We start from the raw sequence: 20951 nt of genomic DNA, 5'->3' as shown, positions 1-20951 counted from the left end.
AGTTGTGGAACTGGTGGATTGTTAACGTTTTTGAGGAATATAATACTGTTTCCTATAAAGGCTGCATTAATTTACGTTCCTACCAGCAGTATATAAGAGATCCTTTTTCTTCTCTATCCCTGCCAGCACTTGTTATCTTTAGTCTTTTTTGATATTAGTCATTCTTTCTTTTTTAGGCAAAGAATTTTATTAACCCTTTCCCAAATTTTATTCCCAGGCTTCTTCAGCTAAATTTGAGGCAAAGGATGAATTGTGTTTAAGCAAAAACTGAAAAGAGCTGCAGTGTCCAGGGGCTTGGGCTTAAAAAATATTAGAGATCTAGATTTTATCAGATTCATAAACAAAAGAATTTTAAAAGCAGCTATGATATAAAACAGCAGTTCCTGTAACTTCTGCAAGTGTCATCTTCTTCAGACATTGCCTCAATTCAGTCTTTGCTTTCTCGATGAACACTTGGCACTTTGCAATTGCTTGTGTCTTTTAAGGATTAGTACATGCTGAAAGTCTAATAGTAATTGTTGGACTTTTAGCCCAAGTTACATCTACAATATGATTATGAGCATTGAAATGGTCACTTACTTTAATGATTATGGTTTAATATTGGATGAGCCCATTGAAGCATGATTGGAACATGGGCTTGGATGCAAGGGCTTCCTTCACTCTGACCACCCATCCACTTGTGGGCTGAAGGAGGCCAGGGTTTGTCTTTAGGTCTATCGTTTGTTAAAAGCCTTGAGATTCTAAAGAAGTTACTAGAATGCTTTTTGTAGTTATAAAAATAAATTGAAGTATTGTGCCAGACCTAAGGGACATGGTTTTATTTACTGATCAACTCAGTTCCTAAAATAGTACCTGACCATAGGATATATTCAATAATTATTTTTTGTATAGAAGTAATTATCCATATTAACTTTTCACTAACATTAATGAATTTATTGGCCTGTGGTTTTCTTATGTCTTTGTCTGGTTTTGATAGGTAATTCTGATTTTCTAGAATGAATTTTTAAGTGTTCTTCTCTCTTCAGGGCTTTGAAAATTTAAGGAGGACTGGTAGATGATTCTTAGAAGTGATCTGGCATTGGGCCTTCTTTGTTGTAATCTACTTTTATTTCTTGATTTAGTAATGTCAAATTATGTCTGTTCACCTCCTACTAAGAAAGCTAAGACTTCATCTCATACTGTCAATCTCTGCTCTTATCATTACCATCTGCCATGTAACAATCTACTTCTTTGAATGGTGCCTATGCAATAATAATAGAACATTTGCATTTCTTAGACAGTGCGTCCTTTAAGTCCTCTGTTTCATAAGAGGGTGATAGTGGGACCGTCTATGCATTTTTCCATCTTGCCATTTCCCTTCTCCACCTCAGTTTTCTACCTTTTGTTTTTGAGCAAGTTGATAACATTCACAACCTGTTTATTTTATTTTTTGAGAATAAAAGCTTTCAGGCTTTGCCAGTAAGTTAACTCTAAAAGCTGAATACAGTGATCCCCATTTAACCCCCATTTCCACCCTCCAACTCCTCCCCATCCTCCCCATATCCCTCTCCCAATATCATGGATCATCTCCTTTTGTCTCGTTAGAATTTCTAGTGCTTCTAAAGGCTGTGTAAGAAAAAAGTCTCTCCTCTCTCCTCTCTCTCTCTCTCTCTCTCTCTCTCTCTCTCTCTTTCTCTCTCTCTCTCTCTATATATATATAGTATATGTATATATTTATATTTATTTAAAACTTATATTGGTTGCTTTTGAAAACTTATATACCTTTAAAAAAAAGTTAGACTTAAGTTAGCCAATGGCCAGTTTAAAATATACTTGTAAAAATCAGAGGGCTTTTGTGTGTGACAGTTTTTTGCAGAAGACATTTGTCAAGTTGGCTTCAGAAAGCTTGTGCTAGGAAACTGGCCCCAATCTGTTTATTGTTGTAACAAAATTGGAGGGTAGACTAAATGTGTGTCCTTCTGTGTCTGTTAGGACCCTAATGAGGAAAGAGTATAGCCTAAGAATTGGAACCCTGTAGTTCCTGCTGAAGCCTTTGTGCGACCCTAGAGGAGCATTTCCTTAGCTCTGGCAGAAGCTAGCATCCCCCACCACACACACAGAGTATTGCCTGAAGACTGCTGTGGTCCCAGACAAAGGTGGGGTCTGCTCAGTGAACTCTGTTCTCAAGACTTCCCATTTGCTTCTCATTGCCTTCTGCCCAACAGCTGTCATTAGAAGCTTTGCACAACCTAAGAGATTTGCCAGTGCTCTTCTGGCAAAACCTGTCCTACATGCAAAATGATTTGTAAGTCTTAAATAGTAAACATAAGGAGAAACAGGGAACAGGTGTGGGAATGTGTTGAAAATGTTGAGCTGAACAAAAAGTTGGGAAGAAGGAAGTTTCTTGGTATGAGGTTACTTGTCAATTATGACCAGTGATTTGCAAATATTTTTTCAGTCTTTAGCTTTTCCTTCATACTCTTTTAGAGTCTTTTGTGGAACAAAAGCTTTCCATATTGATGAAGTCTAATTTACCAGTTTTTATTTGTGGATCATGTATTTGAAGTTAGGCTGAAAAGCTGCATCAAGTTCTAGGTCCCTATGATTTTCCTTTTTATAATTCAGTGGTCTGCATTTGAATGCATGATATATCTGGGGGCTGGAGAGATGGTTTAGTGGCTAAGAGCACTCCCTGTTCTTCCAGAGGACTGGAGTTCAATTCCCAGCACTCACTTTGAGTGTCTTTATCTCCAGCTCCATGAGGCTTCTCTCCTGGTCCGTGTATATGCGCCCCCCCCCCCCACACACATACAAATATACCTTTGTATACAACGTGTAAAGATCAGGTCCAGGGGTCTCTTGATCAGCTTTCCTTTATTTGCCTATGGTTTTATGGTTTCTCTCTACACTGTGACGGTCCTTCAAGCTGAAATTTACATATTAATGAGACATGGCATGTTCATTGCCATACTCTCAATTTCTGGAAAATAGGAGTGCCCTTCCAAATGTTCAGCATTTTTAAATAGTAATAATGGAGTCAGTGTTATACTTGGAATTTTGTTGCAACTGCTTCGTTTGTAGAGTTATTTTTCATGTTGGTATAAAATTCAGAAGCTGATTCTGTCAGTTAAGAGAGATGCCTTTGGAAATTTCTGCAGTCCTTCTAGGTCAGTCTTTAGAATTTGATGAATTTCATTCAATAACCTTCAACCTTCTCTTTGAGCCCAGAGGTATGGCTTCCCCCACAAACACACCTTTTCATTAATTGTAATATGGTGGGATTTCAATGTCGTGGTCAACATAGACCAAGGTTATAAATGTATTTGGGGCATGGTCTGTTACTTTTTCTTTGTAGCTTTTATTTAAAAATCTTTAGAATTTTCTTTTTTTTTATAAGGAGTGCATATTAGCTTCTGATTGTTGTAACAAAAGAATTGAGAACAAGTTTTAAATGAGGAGTTTTATTTTGGCTCAGAGTTCTAGAGGTTTTAGTTCCTGATCAGCTTTTGCTGTTAATGTGGGTCTGTGGGGAGGCCAAACAGCATAGCAGCAGGAGTGTGTGGAGAAGGTGGCTTACCTCATTAGATGTGCAGACTCTGGGGAGAAGGCCTGCTTTTCAAAGGCACACTCCCAGTAACCTGTTCTTCTAAGCAGGTGCCATCCATAGCCTTGTAGCACATTCAGCTGTGGATTAATCCCATACAGAAAAAGTTAGCTGACCCTTCATTAGTTACTCCTGTGACTGCTGTACCAAAACACTTGATAAAAGCAGCTGAAGGAAGGAAGGGAGGGAGACTTCATTGTGTGTGTTCATAGTTTGGGGAGATAGAATCCATTTTGATGGTGATGACATGGCAGTGGGACTGTGAAGCAGCTGTCACATTGTGTCTGAAGTCAAGAGTCAGAGAATGCTGGTGCCTGGCTTACTTTTCCCTTTGTCTTTTTTTATTTTTCAGTCTAGGGCTCAGTGCATGGGATGGCACCACCTACCTTTAGTGTGAGTCTTCCTCTAGTTAACTCTCCCTGGAAACACCCCTCCCTGTAGGCACCCTCACAGCTGTGTCTCCTAAGCTGTTCTAAATCCAGTCAAGTTGTCAGTGAAGACTAATTGTCAAACCCTTGCTCTGTGGAGTCGGTCAGTTGCTAGGGTTTATAAGATGTGGAGTAGGGGAAGATTGACAACTAGAGATAAGGGTCAAATACCAGCTCTCACGTGTGCATGCGCGCGCGCACACACACACACACACACACACACACACACACACACACACACACACACACACACGAGTAATGTGTGTAAGTCAGATTGTAAATCTTATATCTTCAAAGGTGTAAATTTTGTTTTAAGGACAAATAAGTATAGTAATTACTTTAGTGGAGAGAAAATATTATGGCCATTATTTTCTAAATAATCTGTGGTTCAGAATGTTTATTTAAAGTAGTCAGATGGCTGTGAATTTGCTTGACCTACTTGGTTGCACAAAAGTGATTTGGCAGTTAACTTAAGTTTTAATAAATCAAAGCAACTGTCATTTTAGTGATTATATTGCAAAATATTCAGAGGGCTATTGAAGCCTTGCAAAAGGATTTATTTACTTTGGGTGATATTTTAAGTATAGCCTCATTGATAAGATGGATATAAATATATAATGAATACATATATATATTCATTATTAAGATAATTTGTGTTAATTTGTTATAGCAAGAAGCGTGGGGAAAAGACTGATGGTGTGGTTCCTCTTTAGTTTGCACTAGCAGTAGCAACATGGAGTTGTGTATGTGTGTTTTTCTTAGGTATTTACTACATAAAACCATTTTCATGCAAGTATGTAATGTACTTTCAGCGTGTGTGTGTGTGTGTGTGTGTGTGTGTGTCTGTCTGTCTGTCTGTCTGTCTGTCTGTCTGTCTGTCTGTCTGTCTCATGAGCAAGCTCTAAGCATTGTGTTTTAGTAATATTGCTACCAAAATCAGATTTCTTTTTTTTTTTCTTTTTCTTTTTTTTTTTTGGTTTTTCGAGACAGGGTCTTTCTGGCTTTGGAGACTGTCCTGGAGCTAGCTCTTGTAGACCAGGCTGGTCTCGAACTCTCAGAGATCCACCTAGCCTCTGCCTCCCGAGTGCTTGCACCCCCAACGCCCGGCTCTAAATCAGAGCCCCTAAAGATTTGTGGTACTAATGAAAGACTGTACTTCTTTTAGGTTGGTACAGTTTTCTCTCTTATTTTTGGGGACCCATCTAAGAAATCTACACACATTTGGCTTTTTAAGTTAATGGACTCTTACAAAATCTTTGGTTTAGTTAGTTAAGTTTGGATTTATGTTTCACACTTCAAAATCACATCACATAATTTTTAATGTGCATTTAAAAATTAGTGTCATTTTTTAATATTGCTGGTGAAAGTAGTTTTTTTAGAAGAGAAAATAGGTTCTTGTATTTATTTGGACACTATACAAACTGGGAGCTTAGGTAATATTTGTAGAGATGTATCAGTTGAATTGTTGAAATGGTCTTAACGTTTTTCTAAGAGAACTTGCTACTTTTTTGGTTTTGTTTAATGTTTCAGAAATTATTCATTCTTTGACATTTGATAAGTCATTGAGCAGGAAGCTTCTGTGGTACCACCACAAGGCTTGAGTCATAAACTTGGTTTGGGGTGTGGTTTTAAAGAGTAGTACTTGAGTTTTGTATCATACCAGTTAAACTTTAGCACTACTTTTGATTAATGTTTATATCAGGAAACAAAATTTGTGGTAACAAATTTAACAGACAAAATTCTAAAGTAGTCATGAAATAAATAGGTTGATTAAAAAATTACAGTTTTAGTTGTATAAATCATTATAGAAAATTCATAGTTTTAGTTTTTAACTTAAGTTTTTGAGTTGTCCTTTGGTATTTAGCAATAATTAAATCAAGTTAAAAGAATTCCCCCCCTTTAAACGATGTAAATACATAGGAAAGTAATTTTTTGCTTATGTTTTTGTTTTTTGGAATAAATAAAATGTATTTTATCTTCCTATAGCTCTATAGGTAGAGCTATAGTATTAGATACCTAATTATTCAAAAGATAAAATGAATACTTCATTTTTTTAGTTATAAAAAGAATGTATGTTTATGAGGGAAATTTTAGAATGTACTGCAAAAATGTAAAAACCATTATCCATAAAATATCTCAGAAGTCATCATATTGTGTAACTGTGGTTTTATGTTTAGGTGCCACCATCAGTACAATTGGGCATGCAATTTTTTTCTAGCTTTACTTGTAAGTAATTATTTCAGTGAATGTAAAACTTAGGGTGCATCTCTATTTCCCAAAATGAAATTATTAGGTCAAAGGATCTGTATATTTTCAGACTATATTTATGTGTCTCAATCTCCTCCTCCCCCCTTTAAAAGTCAGAGTTGGGTATAGCCTAGGCTAGCCTTGAACTTACCATGTAGATGAGGGAGGATTCTTTTTTATACTTCTAATCCTCTGCCTTCACTTCCTGAGTACTAGAATTACAAATATGCATTATCATGCCTGGATTATTTGATGTATCATCAAACCAGGGCTTCATGCTTCATAGGCAAGCACTCTACCACCTGAGCCACAAGTTTTCCTTTAAGAAGAGCAAATTCCTGGCTGGGGCTGTAATTCAGTTACTAGAGTGGTTAGTGAGTAAGCAGTCAGCCAGAGCTTGAGGCAGCTGGTCACATGGCATCCACAGTGGGGAAGAAAAGGGGGAAGAAAGCTCTTTTGCTCAACTACGTTTTTACTTTGTGTGCCATCCAGGACCTCAGCCCAGGTGATGGTGCTGCTCACATCATAGTGGGTCCATCACAGGCACATTCAGACTTACCGCCTAGGTGAGCCTGCATCCTGTGAAGTGGATAATGAGTGCTAACTATCAGGGGCATGTTGGACTTTCCTCTGTCCTTCTGACTGTTTCTCCTTTGGATTTTTGTTAAGAAGATCATGCTGGCTTTGTAGAATCACTTTGTAATATCCTTGAAGTTCTTTGGAAGAGTTTGAAGAGAAAAGGTGTTAACTCAGTCAAGGCTTGATAGAACCAATGAAGCCAATTTGGTTGTTTTTTGTTTATGAGTAGTTTTTGATTATTAGGTCAGTATATGTATCTGTTCACATTCCATTCATGTTTAAGTCTTGATAGGGTGTATATGTGTTGGGTTTATCCAGTTTTTTGTTTGTCTAGATTATAGTTGTTATAGTAATGTCTTACAGTCCCATGTCTGTGGCTTCAATTGAATTGTCTCTTATTTCTGATTTGAATAATCTGAATCTACTTAATAGAATTGAAGGTATGTCAGTTCATTTGATACATTTTTAAAAGGCTTAGTTTTGTTGATTTTGGGGCTGGGTCCTATTTCTGATTGATGTTTATTTCCTTTCTTCTGCAGACTACAGATTTGATTGTTTTTCTTTCTGGTTCTTTGAGGTTTCTTAATTTTCCTTTTTCAGAGCTGGATGTTGGACCCAAGGCTATGAGTGCATCATGCAAGTGCCCATCACAGAGCTGCGCTCTAGGTGTGGTAGTTTTTATTGTGGGTATTTAAATACTGCTCTAAAATGGCTATACCCATGTATTTGTTGTGTTTTTGTCTCAGAATACTTGATAATTTCCCTCTTGATTTGGTCTTTAGGCCTTTGGTTTTCTAATAGTGTGCTGTTAAATTTGCATGTTTTTAAGTTTATATGTATGTTTGGTCTATAATGTAAGTCTGCTTTTATTTTTCAATGGGATGATCTGTCCATTATCTAAACCTATTGCTTTATTTCCCTTCACTCTGCTTCTTGTATTTGGATGGCTTGTTGTTGGGAGTATACATTCATAATTGCTGTAACTTTTGAGTAAAGTGAATCTTTTATATATAACACACACACACACACACACACACACACACACACACACACCCTTACCCCATGACAGTTTTTTACTTAAAGTCTGTTTTGTGTAGTGCAAGTATGGCCACATATGCCCTGTTTTTGTTTGCCACCTGACCTATGTGGAATATTTCTCAATGTCTTTTTAGTTCTAGCGTATGTGTACTTAAATCTAAAATAAGTCTTAAGATACTATATGGTTGGGTTTTACTTATTTTGAGTTCATTCAGCTACTCCGTCTCTCACTCTAGGATATAATCCTCTACATTACTGTGATTCCTTGTTTTCCAGCTCACCAGCTCTTCTCTTCTTGCTGGTTTCCTCTGCATTTATTATGTTCCTTTTACATTGTTGTGCTTTCACTTTTCTTTTTGTGTATCCATAGAAATACCTGTTATTGTTATGGATATTACATAAAATGTGACAGTCTCTTTAAGCTAAAATCTTAAATTGCATGCAGAAATTGAAGTCATTTACTATTCCTCCTGCTTTATGTTACTGATGCCACACTTTACATTTATATTTATATTTATATTGTATGTTCATTAGGATACTTGTGTAATTTAAAAAAAAAAACCTATGGTTCAATTTCTGTAGAGAATATGACATGATTTATTTATATTTTTCTGTTTTTATCCTTTTATTAAAAAGAGATTTTTTTATACAATATATTCTGAATTTGATTTCCCCCTCAGCTCCTCTGAGATTCCCCACACCTTCCTTCCTATCGTAATCGATAGCCTTTCTACTCACAGGCTCCATCATCATCATCATCTAACCCAAAAACAAACAGAATAGGACAAAACAAACAGAAGAAAAATAGCCAAAGCAAAAGTACAACATACACATGTAGATGCAAAGACACACGTTTGTACACACAAAAATTTCCTACAAACACAAAATCAGAAGCCATTAATATCAAAGGGCCTGTAATGTTAAAGAAAAAAAATGCCTTGTCAAAACCTTATGAGACAGAGAACCTTCATTGAGTTCATTCTATGTTGGCCATCTAGTGCTAGGCATGGGGCCTGCCCTTAAGGCTCCATTGGAGAGAGCCAATTTTTCATGTTCAAGTGGTTATCAACTGACATAACTTCTGGGTTAGGGATGGAGGCTTGTGTCCATTTCTTCTCCCAGCTCTGGGACCCCATTTGGTGAGGACTTGTGCAGGCCCTGTGCATGCTGCCACAGCCTCTACGAGATCATATCTCCCATCGGCCATTGTGTTTAAAAGGCCTTGTTTCCTTGCTGTCTGCCATTCCTTCTGGTTCTTATACCCTTTCTGCCTCCTCTTCCCCAGGGTTCCCTGAGCCCTGAGGGAAGGGATTCGATGGAGACATTCCATTTCGGACTGAGTGCTCCACGGTCTTTCTCTTTCTCCTCACATTGCCTACCTGTGGGTGTCTGTATTTCTCTTCATCTACTGCAGGAGGAAGCTTCTCTGATGATGGCTAAGCAAGATACTGATCTATGAGTATAGCAAAATGTTGTTAAGTCATTTTTATGGCTATGTTCCTTTAGCAGAGCAGTAGTATTTGGTTTTGCTCTAAATTCCTAGCCTCATTTGTAGTTTTAAAACTATTTTCTTTTTATGAAATCAATTTATAGAATTTGAATTTTATTGTTCATTTTTATAACAAAGTTTTAAATATAATCAGGAATTAGTTAAAATGTTTTTGTGTCAAAGTTGTATATAAGTTGTATAAATTTAAGATTTCTTTCTTTTTTAAATGCAGTTCTGATGGTCAGTCATACAGAAGAAAGCCTTGAGCGGCTGGGTTTTGGAGAATCCCTTCTAAAGATCTAAAAAGTGCAAAAGGTAAAGGCATCTATAATGTTCCATTGTATTATTTTTTCACAGAAAAAAATGTGTGAAGGAACTTATTTGAGGAAAATATTATTTAAAAAAATTGCTTTTGTGTTAAGTCCAACTCAAAACATTTGCCATATAATAGTTACTATTTATGTTTTGTTTTGTTTTGTTTTTTGTTTTTTTGTTGTTGTTGTTTTTTGTTTTTTGTTTTGTTTTTTGTTTGTTTGTTTGTTTTCGAGACAGGATTTCTCTGTGGCTTTGGAGGCCGTCCTGGAACTAGCTCTTGTAGACCAGGCTGGTCTTGAACTCACAGAGATCCGCCTGCCTCTGCCTCCTGAGTGCTGGGATTAAAGGTGTGCACCACCACCACCTGGCTTTTATGTGTTGCTTTAATTAATGATTACATGATGATTAATAAGACTGAAGCTATCACTGCCTCATGAAGAGTGCATTTTAAAAGAAGACAAGCAGTAAACAAACAATTAGTATTACCAAGAGAAATAAAATTGATGATAGAGATTGGGGGTGGCTTTCATAAGGTTATAGTCAGAGAAGGCTGTGTTGAAAAGGTCATTTTAGTTGTAAGTGAAATGGCAGGTGCTAAGCCATGTGTGACTCTAAAGAGAAAAGAAGCTATGTTGCCAGTGGGCACAGAAATGACTGGGTGCTTGAAGAACAGAAGATAAATGTAGCTGGAATGTGCTTTAGGTACCACAGAGCATACATGAAGATCAGCCTGCAAAAGACAATGAGGAGTAAAGAAGTAGATGGCTGGAAAACAGTCAGGTGCTCTGATTAAACTCTTATATTTTGGATACCTGTAGAAGATACAGTGGCTGGGGAGATGGCTTACTGGGCAAAGTGCTGGCTATGCAAGCATGAGGACCAGCCTGAGCTCACGTTCCTTCCTAGCGCTCACATAAGAAAAGCTGTGTGGCATTGTCTGCCTGTAACCTCAGCACTAGGGGGTGGAGACAGGTTCGTCCCCAGAACTCCTTGGCCAGGTTTGCTATAGTGGTGAGTTTCAGGTCAGAGAACCATAGAAGAAAACATATGGTGTCAACCTCTGGTTTGCACACAGGCACGGCCTGAACAGACATGCATATATGTAACATACATACATACATACATACATACATACATACATACATACATGCACCCACACAAACTATAGATATGCTAAAAAGGCATTGTGATACCAGACATGGTGTCACATGCCTGTTTGGGAGGCAGGGAGAGGATCCAAAATTTGAGGCCAGCCTGGGCCATGTGATACTCTGTCACCAGAGAAACAGAGAGAAAGGGCAGTCTATATTTAAGGCTTTGAAGTTGGAAATCTGGACTAAGATAATGGATTTAGGAGTTGTGGGCATAGAGTACTTAAAAGTGTGCATTCAGTTATCTGGGAAGTGTATCCAGCCCTAGTGCAGACTAATACTTATCATAGGAGAGGCATGGCCATTAAAATAAATACAAAAGCTGGAAAATGTACACAAGTGATGGCCTACATCACATCCACCAAGGATAGCTTAAAGAATCAGGGAGTCAGCCCCTGTATATAGCAATGCACTATTTGTGATGACAGGTAAGCAGTCTCAGTGGAGGTTACAAGAGTGCAACAGAGTGATGAGAGAGAGTGAGGACATCTGTGCTGAGATGGCAAGCACTGCAGCTAAATTTCATGTCTTGAAATCTCCTTACAGCCAGTGTGTTAACTCCCTATTCACTGTGGTGCAGTGCCCAACATAAGCTACTTTAAGATAGACTTCTGGATTATCATTTTGGATTCTGGGTTCAGTAGACCATGGTTATTTGCTTTTACATTTCTGAGATCATTGTGAAGTCAACCAATAAGGCAGCAGGAACATGAAGCAGAGGAGGTGGCAGGATACAGGAAGAGGCAGGGCAAGATACAGCCTATGATCTGGCCACCATTGACCTACTTCGTCTCACTAGGCCACACCTACCTTTTACCACCTCTCAATAATGCCTTCATGTCATGAGTCATTCAAAAGATCAATCTGTTCATTATGTTAGAACCCTTAAGATAAATTGACTTTGGAACTACCCTGTAGACAAACTCTGTTTAATCTCTTAGATTAATCTGTTTAATCTGTTTGTTTAATCTCTTAGATTAATAGCTCTAAACCTGTGGGTTAAAGCTCCTTTGGGGGTCAAATGTCGATTACCTAAGACCATCAGAAAACACAGATATTTACATTATGATTTATAACAGTATAAAATTACAGTTATGAAGTAGCAAAGAAAATAATTTTATGGTTGGAGTCACTACAAAATGAGGAACTGTACTAAAGGGTCACAGCAGTAGCAAGGTTGAGAACCACTGTCTTAGATGTTTCTTAATCCAATAAAATGGGCCAGTCACAGCTAAATAAAGAAAAATAAGTTTTGCAATTGACACAACTTCATAAGGACATAGAGAATGGGAGAAAAAAAATGGACCTTGAAAAGCAAAAGGAAGTGTGGTAAGTTTCTTAAGCTAGCAGTGGGTCTAAGAAACTAAGTAAGGTCTAAGAAACTTTTTGCCACCACAGAGCCTCTAAAATTGTCATGAATTGAGAGCTCGCTCTTATTTCTGGAAATGAAAGTGATGGTGGTACTAAATCAGAGTAATCTATTGCAAATATACTTAAGAGATTTCTTTTTCTGATTCTGAAGCTGCCACAGTTGCTCCTGATAGTCACAGAAGTCTGACTATTCTTTAGCAAGTATGGGAGGGTTGAAAAGTAAAAGCAATGTATTACAAGTCGAGAGAAAAATAAGAATTAGATAAACTGATTAGAAACTGTCCTCCACATTCAGATAAGATTTCTAGGAAAGTCAAGGAAACAAAGGAGGAAAACCTAAACCCTAGCCCTAGCCCTAACCGTAACCTTGCTTGGATGGGAAGGTGTAAGTTATAGCCTACAGAAAGACTGATACAGAGAGGAAAAAAAGTGGAAAACAGAATACATTACCATTAAATTTTAGAACAGAGGGTTGCTTTCCATCCTAAAAGATGTAGGCTTACATACAGACGAGTATTATAGTGGCATTTTCTCAATTCTCAATTTCTCTCTTCTTAGATAAATGTAGCTCCTCTCTATTTGACCAAAAAACAAACAAACAAACAAACAACAACAAAACTAAAACTAAAACCAGCCAGCAAAGTGATTAAGACCATTTTTGCTCTTCCAGAGGATCCAGGTTCAATACCCAGCTTTGATAGGTGGCTTACAACCACCTGTAACTGAAGTCCCAAGGGATTTTATTTCCTCTTGGCCTCTGAGGGCACTTCACTTGGGTGGTGCACATACATGTAAGCAGACAAAACACCCAAACACATAAAAAATAAGTTAAAGTTTTAAAAATCCTCCAGCTCCCTAAAAACAATTAGATTCTCTTAGTAGAATTAAGTAAAAGATGCCTAAAAATATTGCCACTTTCGAGAGCTGAAGAGGCTGATTTTTAAATACATTGGGATAATCAGTAAATCATGACTATCTATGGACTTTATCTGAAAATGAAAGAATCAAAAGTAACAAAAGATGTTCATAGTAGCAGAGTTTGTTACTGAAAGAAAGTGGGCAATGGAGTCAGAGAATAAAGGACTTCTGATTTTATAGTAAGTTTCCTAAAACCACTCAACTGTAAATAAAAGAATGGAAATAAGGACATTGATAACACAATTGTTTTCCGGGAGAAAGGAGGGGGAAAAAAAAAAAAGGTTGGTGGATTAGAGAAGTGGGGTTTTATTTTATTGTTCTTTTTAAGCTAAGAAGTACTAATTAATGAGCTGTGCTAATATTGATCAGTGACAACATTTGGAAAGAAAAGCCTGTGGTGGGTGACAGCAGATGGGATTCAGAAAGACAATAGTGTAATGCCGTTAATAACACACTGCACAGTTTATTTTTAAAACAGAATCCTTTTCATGTGAAGGATTCTCTTCTAAAGATGGACTGCCAGACACTGAGATTGTCTCTAATTGTGTGCACTGCTGTGTGCTGAAGTAGGAGTTGTTTTTGTATTTACCACATTTAAATTGTTGGTAGACATTTTTTGGTGTAATGCATTACAATGCATTCTCTGGTAAGCTTGTATTTAAAGCTGGTTTTAAAGTAGTGTTTACACAACAGTACTTGTGCCCTTAGTACCCTGCCATCATGAAATAGTAATTCGATAAATGCTCACCTGCTAAATCTGTAACCTGGAGTTTAAGGGGCTTATGTAAAGGAACATTTAATTCCTATCTTTAACTTTATCCTTTGCATTTTGGTGAACTGTAATGCAACTGATCCCTTTAAAGATACATTGCCTATCTGGTCTGTTCATGTCAATACCTTATAAAAATATGCTGTATACTTGGAGTTTTTCTTAAGCTTGTGTAAGGAAATGGTATGGTTTCTGAAATGGAACTTTTCTGATGAGCAGGTGTAAATATACATTATCATTAGAAGCCTGGGTTATTGAGTATTTCATGTGTTTTTTATTACAGAATTATTTTGTTACTTTGACACTCTTCAAAAAGGTTTACTCTGGAGGTATTTAGTCTGACATTTTATTCCCTGTATTTTTCTCTTAAATAAAATATATCTATCAGTTGGCTGGAAAAGTAGAATAAAGAGTGTGGGCTACCCTGTGAGCAAGTGTAGTGTAAGTTCAGTGTGTGACTATGCACGTAGTCATAGGCTGAGTAAAGTGTTTTGAAAATTATTGTTGACGGTGGTAGAGAATAGCTTAATAATGAGTTGGTCAGTCATCTAGGCCATTTTTGATTCATTCATTTTATACATAGTCTGCTTCTCAGACTTGAATAGTCACAGCAGTCAGTGAGCCTCTTGTGGAGATGTGGGCTCTCAGATGATGTATGCTTCCTCCTTGGGCCATGTTTTCAGTAACAAATCTTGACCCAGGCTTCCCTCTGTAATTCTCACAGACACACTTGATTGCTTCTTGTATAGGTGATACCACTGAACAATATATACTGAATATTAAAAATGACATTTCTGTTACTTTGGAGAAATACATTAATTATGAATTTGAATTTTTCCATATTCCTTTTACAAGATAAAAGCCTCAAATATTCCCCATCCAAAGATAATTTGCTTGAAAATAATGCACCACCTTCATTTGAATTATGCATAGTAACCTACAGTATTCTCAAGATTACTTTGTATAAGTGTTATAGAACATGCATAACCATTTCTTTTTTTCTTTTCTCCCAAGGAGAAGTACAAATGTCTACCACAAGACGAAAACGTAATGTGTTATGTTGTTTACCGTAAGCTGTAGTACAATGAGCTCAATTGTTGACAGGTATGTTTTAAAGTCACTATTAGAATAATGCTCTATATCAGCTTGATAGGTGTGTTATGCTTAAACATGATTGCCATTGTAATCAATTTCTACATAGAACAAATAAATAATAAATGACAAACATTAGTAGTTTTAAAAGCCAAAGTGAATATCTTACGTCCTATGTTGCAAATGAGTATTCTTAATTTTGCCAGTTTTAGTCAACTGTTCTGAAGGAAACAGTAATGTTTGTGAATGATTCCCTTTAGACTCTTGGGTGGAGTCTGTTGATGCTACCTCTATCTCTGCGATCATCTTAGCACTTGTGACTGATAATACATAACTATAATTAGGATCTTTAGTTCATTACTTAGTTTTTAATCTTTGTATATGAGTCTTGGGGAAAAGATAAACTTGATTGTTTATTTCTTTGACTGTAAAAAACTTTTTCTTTTTTTTGGGGGGGGGGCAGCAGTGCTGGGATGTCAACGAAGGCCTAATGTATACTAGTCGAGTACTTCACCTCTGAACTTCCTCTCCAGCCTTGTTTCTAAGACTCTTAAGGTTGTTGTATTATAGTTGTTGTTTTCATTTTAACACCTCTAGCATTTATGGGTCTTAAAATTTACTTCTCAGACTTTATTTGGTAGCTCTTTCCCTCCCTCCTTCTATCCCTCCCTCCTCCCCCCTCCCACCTTCCTTCCATGGTGAATAGTGTCTAGAGCTGGTGAACAGAATCTTTTATCTTATTTCATTGAATTGCCTAGATCCTCAGGGTTTTATAGATAGAGGTCAGAAATTAACCAGCTTGTTCAATTATGGTTACATATAATTCACTGTATAATGACTCCAGTTCTTTAAGGATTTTGCAAATAGAGTTGTACACAGAGTGGCTGTTGATATCTGAAGGCAGTTTTTCTTCTTTTTTGAACTAAAAACAAAGATACATCTTGTATTAGCACATAAGACCAAGGGCAAGCAATATCCTTAGAGAGGTTTGCCTTCACTATGGCCATAGCTTTGGATTATAGGAGTAGTCTCCTCCTTGAAAAGACATGCCAGTCATCTAAAAGGATTGCAGATGAGTGGTTGTACAATTCTTTTTCTACTCCTTGGGACATTTGGGATGACATCTGTGTGTTCAGAGATAAAGCAGCAATTATTACTATGGATTCCTTATATCTGAATATTGTAAAATTTATAGACATCCTCATCAGAAAAATGTATATATATGTAGGAGTTTTAAAACAAGTTTCTAGGCATAAATGGACTCCTTCAAGTCTATTCATGAGCCTCCATAAAGCACAATTTACAACCAATCTCAGAGTGAGGCTAATAGACACCTCAAAGACTGTTGATCTTCACAGGCACAGAAGGATTTCGCTGGATGGTGTGACTGGTGAATTCATGTCAAAGCTTCACCAACCATCAGAAATGATATCACTCCTTAGTTTTAAGAGTCAACTTCTAGTGCTCTTGATGTAATTTGTTAGACTTTGCCCTAGGTCTCAAGCTGTCCCCATCTTGTTACTTAAATCCTTACTCAATGTACACCAATTTTACAAGTCCTTCCCTAACCACTCAGGCTAAAGCAGTCACCCAGAATTTTCTGTTGCCGTGTCAAAGCACCATGACCAAGGCAACTTATAAGCATTTAATTTGGGACTTATGGTTCTAGAGGGTAGTATAGACAATGACTATCATAGCAGGGAACATGACAGTAGGTGGGCAGGCATCTCACTGAAACACTAGCCGAAAGCTTCCATGTTAATACAACAACCATGGGGGTTGGAGGGAGAGAAAGAATGAGAGTGACCTAACTAAGAATGGCATGGGCTTTTGTAAGCTCAGTGCCCACCCCCAGGGACACATATCCTCTAAAATGGCCACAACTCCTAATCTTCAGCAAACAATTCTACCATCTGAAGACGAAGCATTCAAGTACATGAGCTATTGGGGGGTCAGTCTTATTCAAACCACCACACCATGGCTCCTTTAAAAAATTAGACATTTCATGTGTTTTTCTTTCTACTAGAAGATAAACTAGAAGAGAGTAGCTGTTAGTCCTGATAATTGTTCTGTAACATCCAGGATACAACCTGATACCTGAGTACTAATCTGTTAAATGGGTCAAAAATAGTAAGTTTATGAGTTAGTTTTTGTGACATTTATGAATAGTGATGTTTTTAAAGTGACTATTTCAAAAGGTTTTTAAGTTATGATATTATAGTTAATATAATTCCAGGTGGGTAGTTTAATACTGACATAATTTCATACAGGCATTTGATAGGTTTTCAGTAGGTATTAAAATTTTGAAATAGGGTATTTAAACTAGATAAATTCTTGTTTAGCCTGATACATAAATATAGCTGTGTGTGTGTGTGTGTGTGTGTGTGTGTGTGTGTGTGTGTGTGTGTAAACTGTTTTTGAAATTCACATGTGAAAAACTTAAAATATAATTAAATGTAATTAAACTTTATTAGAGAATAAGTTAGTGGTTCCTGAGCTTGTATTTACTTGATCTCGTCACCTTGGAAACAGGTGAGTGCATTCACTGTGCTTTGATGGTGCTGCTTACTGAGTTCTTCTTCCTCAGCCTTTCACTTTGTTCTCTTGTAGAGATGACAGTAGTATTTTTGATGGATTGGTGGAAGAAGATGACAAGGACAAAGCAAAAAGGTAGTTAGTTGTGAAATAGAAAATAGTAACTAAATGTATAATACCCACAAGCTTAGACTATCAGTATGCAGTTTATAAATTAAATTATTTACTGACCTTTTGAAAAGTAAGCGTAATATAATATGTCATGTCCTAATTGAACACTGTATGTATTAAACTATTTGTGTAATTAACATCAATTACTTAAAAACTACATATTTAATTTCTTTTTTCATAGAGTATCTAGAAACAAATCTGAAAAGAAACGTAGAGATCAATTCAATGTTCTCATTAAAGAGCTGGGATCTATGCTTCCTGGTAACGCTAGAAAAATGGACAAGTCCACTGTTCTGCAGAAGAGCATTGACTTTTTACGCAAACATAAAGGTAAACTACTGACTTTGTAAAATGGACATGGTTTTTATAGCAAACTCTCCCTTAGAACATGAATTATATGATGTTTAAGATTTAAAAAAAAAAAAAAAAAGATTCCTAGCATGTTCTTTCTTTCATTCAACAAGCATTTAATGGTTTCTATATTCTAGGTCCTTATGAAGTTAGGATGACTTTCTTGGCTCTCAGCTTAAGCAAGGGAAGACAAATGTGTAAACACATAATTAAAATTCAAATGAATAGTTTTTGTAAACTGTAAGTTTGGGAAGCACATTTTGTCATATTTTTTTAATCATAAAGGAAAGAATGCTTTAAAGTTTACAAATAGGTAATTTCTTAAAAAAAATAACTCTTACATTAAGTAAGTGCTTTACACAAAGGAGATACTGTGTGCAAAAGTGGAAAAGCCGGGAGGTTTGATTGTCACTGAGCATGTTTGTGTTGGAAGGTTGTAGGCGTGCCTGAGGGTAAGGTCACCTAAGGCTGTTCCAGGCCATTTCACTGTATGTCTAGAAAATAAAACACTACACTTAAAAATATTTGTTAATACAAGAAAATCACCTTGACTAAATCACTTATGGGAAAAAAAACTTTTAAAGTGTTTGTTATATAGGTAGTGGAGATACTAAACTGTAAAAACTAGAAAAGGTTAATTGGTTTTTCAGATAAAGTAAAATTGTAGAACTTCTTAGGAAGGCAGATGCTAACTACTACCTCTGTTTTGTTTTCTTTACCACCCTTTGTAATTCATTGCTAGACTGGTTTGTGGGCCACTACTCTCTGAAATGTTTTCATTACTGACATTACCCACCCATCCCCAATAGAGCCAAGGTTTTTTCTTCTTCTTTACTCTCTGTAGAGTTAGAACTGGTGATCTTGATCTGCCTGCTACTGACTTTCTTCTCCCATGGCTTCCATAGTATGCTGCTGCTTCCCCTTCTGTCTGGCCCTCTCTCTTCTTCCCTTCTCTGCTCTCTAAATGGATGTTTCTCAAGGCTGTCCTTGTGATCTTATTTTCTCAACCCTCTTTCCTGTGGATAACTCATGGTATAACTGTAGCTGCTGTGCATCTGTATTAAGATACTAATGAATCTTTGTTTTCAGATGCAGAATTTTCATCCTTGTATTCTAGCTGACTTACAGATCCCACTTTCCATGTCTCCAAACTCAGTTCCTCTAAAAGAGAATTCATTTTCATTTTGTCAGGTCAGTTTCTCCTAAACTGGCTTTTTCCACTTTTATACCATTTGATTAGGTTTCCAGGGCTCAAACATATTTTTATTTATCTTAGCATCATATTGCACATGTTTGCATTCTCTTCTGAGTCTTTTGTAAATGTGTCAATCACTTAACATTGAGCCTCTTTGTAAATAGTGTCCTTACTGACTTGAGCTCCCTTTGTATTCATGGCACACTAAATCAGTCCCTTAAACATTGTAGCAGTCAGTAAATGATTGTTGAATGAAATCAAGGGAAATGAATACATTTCCACCACCTGACAATAGAACATTAATTTTGGTATTAAATTTTTCCCCAAAATTGAATTTACAATTCTCACAAAAATGAAATTTGTGGTAAATTTCAGGGAAATTTTTAAAGTATTTATTTATCTAACATAGACCTGTATTAACTAAACTTACTAATTTGTGTATATAATTGTGTATGTAATAACAACCATTTAAAGAGCATGACTGTTTTTCACAGAATTAGTAGCTATACTTTTTAGTTACCTGTCATAGATTAGTGTGGTCATTTGTAATAGTCAAATTTGGTATGTAAATATATATTTAAATATCTGGTAACAAAATATTAAAATAATATAATTCATATTTTTCACTATAAAGTAAGGTAGTGTACAGCCTATCATGTTAATTTTAATTTGTGTGGTTGTTGTAGTATGTCTACATTTAAAATGGAAAAAAAATGTGGTGTGGTGGTGCTTGCCTATGTAGCCTTTGGAAGCCAATGCAGGAGGGTCGTAAGTTTGAAGCCAGCCTGAAATACATAGTAATACCTTGTTAGAAAAGAAAACATATTTGTTAAACAGCAAATAGCTCAGGTTTCATTATTTATGATAACATTCGTATAATTCATTTGTTTGCTGTAGCAAAATGAAGGAGTAATGCCCGAGACCCCAGAGGTTTGCCAAGCTCCATGTCATTAGGAACATTAAGAAGATACTGAGCATTCCCCCTCTAAGGAATGTTACTGTGAAATTCTGGCCCCAAATCCTCATTTGGTCTCCTAATTCCTCCTAAAGATTAGGAGGAATCTTTTTGCCTGGCAAAAATAGATCCTTTTTGTTGAAAACAGACTGGCTGACTGACCCCATTGGTGATGACTTCCTTATCTCCACTTGAGATAGTACCATTTGAACGGCAAGGAAAAGATGAGCTAAAAAAAATGTCTTCAAAATGTTTGCAGTAATCTTTTATTCGGCTTGTTGTTATTGCTAATTATGTTAAGTTGGAAATAGGCTTAGGTCTATCAGCTATAAAACAAATCAAAGCCATACAATCTTCCTCCAGTATAAACTCCAAAGAAATTGATTCTAAATTATCCAGACCAAGTTCTAGATAACATTTCACATTTTTCAAACCCTGGCCTCCTGTTAGGTAGATCAGTAAATATTGCCTATTCTTATCATTGAGTAGGAAGAGAAAGGCAACTTGTAGGATTTTGTGCTCTCCCAGTGGTTAGAGTATGCCACTAATGTGTCGATCTGTTTACAGAAATCACTGCACAGTCAGATGCTAGTGAAATTCGACAGGACTGGAAACCTACATTCCTTAGTAATGAAGAGTTTACACAATTAATGTTAGAGGTATGTCCAGATTTGATTTTTGAAAGTTTTATTTTTCTAAAATTTTAACAGTGATTAATTTTAGTATAGTGTTAGCAGTATTAACATCGAAAACTCTTTCAGTGT

The 20951-nt window shown here is 36.5% G+C and overlaps 1 protein-coding gene across 12 annotated transcripts in view; it reads left to right on the top strand.

Annotated features, from left to right (window-relative positions):
- The window catches only part of Clock (clock circadian regulator), an 82402-nt gene that overhangs the window by 11159 nt on the left and 50292 nt on the right, over nt 1-20951 (top strand). For 6 of the 12 annotated variants that reach the window (XM_035452679.1, XM_035452681.1, XM_035452674.1 and 3 more), the window contains 5 exons: nt 9597-9679; nt 14903-14992; nt 17591-17650; nt 17868-18016; nt 20755-20846. In XM_035452679.1, coding sequence (XP_035308570.1) covers nt 14946-14992; nt 17591-17650; nt 17868-18016; nt 20755-20846 — 348 coding nt within the window. In that variant the 5' untranslated portion in view covers nt 9597-9679; nt 14903-14945. Of the gene's footprint in view, nt 1-7437; nt 7509-9596; nt 9680-14902; nt 14993-17590; nt 17651-17867; nt 18017-20754; nt 20847-20951 lie in introns of those variants that run through there. The other 6 variants (XM_027390916.2, XM_035452678.1, XM_027390917.2 and 3 more) reach the window with 4 other exon arrangements.

This window comes from Cricetulus griseus (assembly GCF_003668045.3).
Source record: "Cricetulus griseus strain 17A/GY chromosome 1 unlocalized genomic scaffold, alternate assembly CriGri-PICRH-1.0 chr1_1, whole genome shotgun sequence".
NCBI classification, from domain to species: domain Eukaryota; kingdom Metazoa; phylum Chordata; class Mammalia; order Rodentia; family Cricetidae; genus Cricetulus; species Cricetulus griseus.
This window is presented reverse-complemented; position numbering and strand designations above follow the sequence as displayed.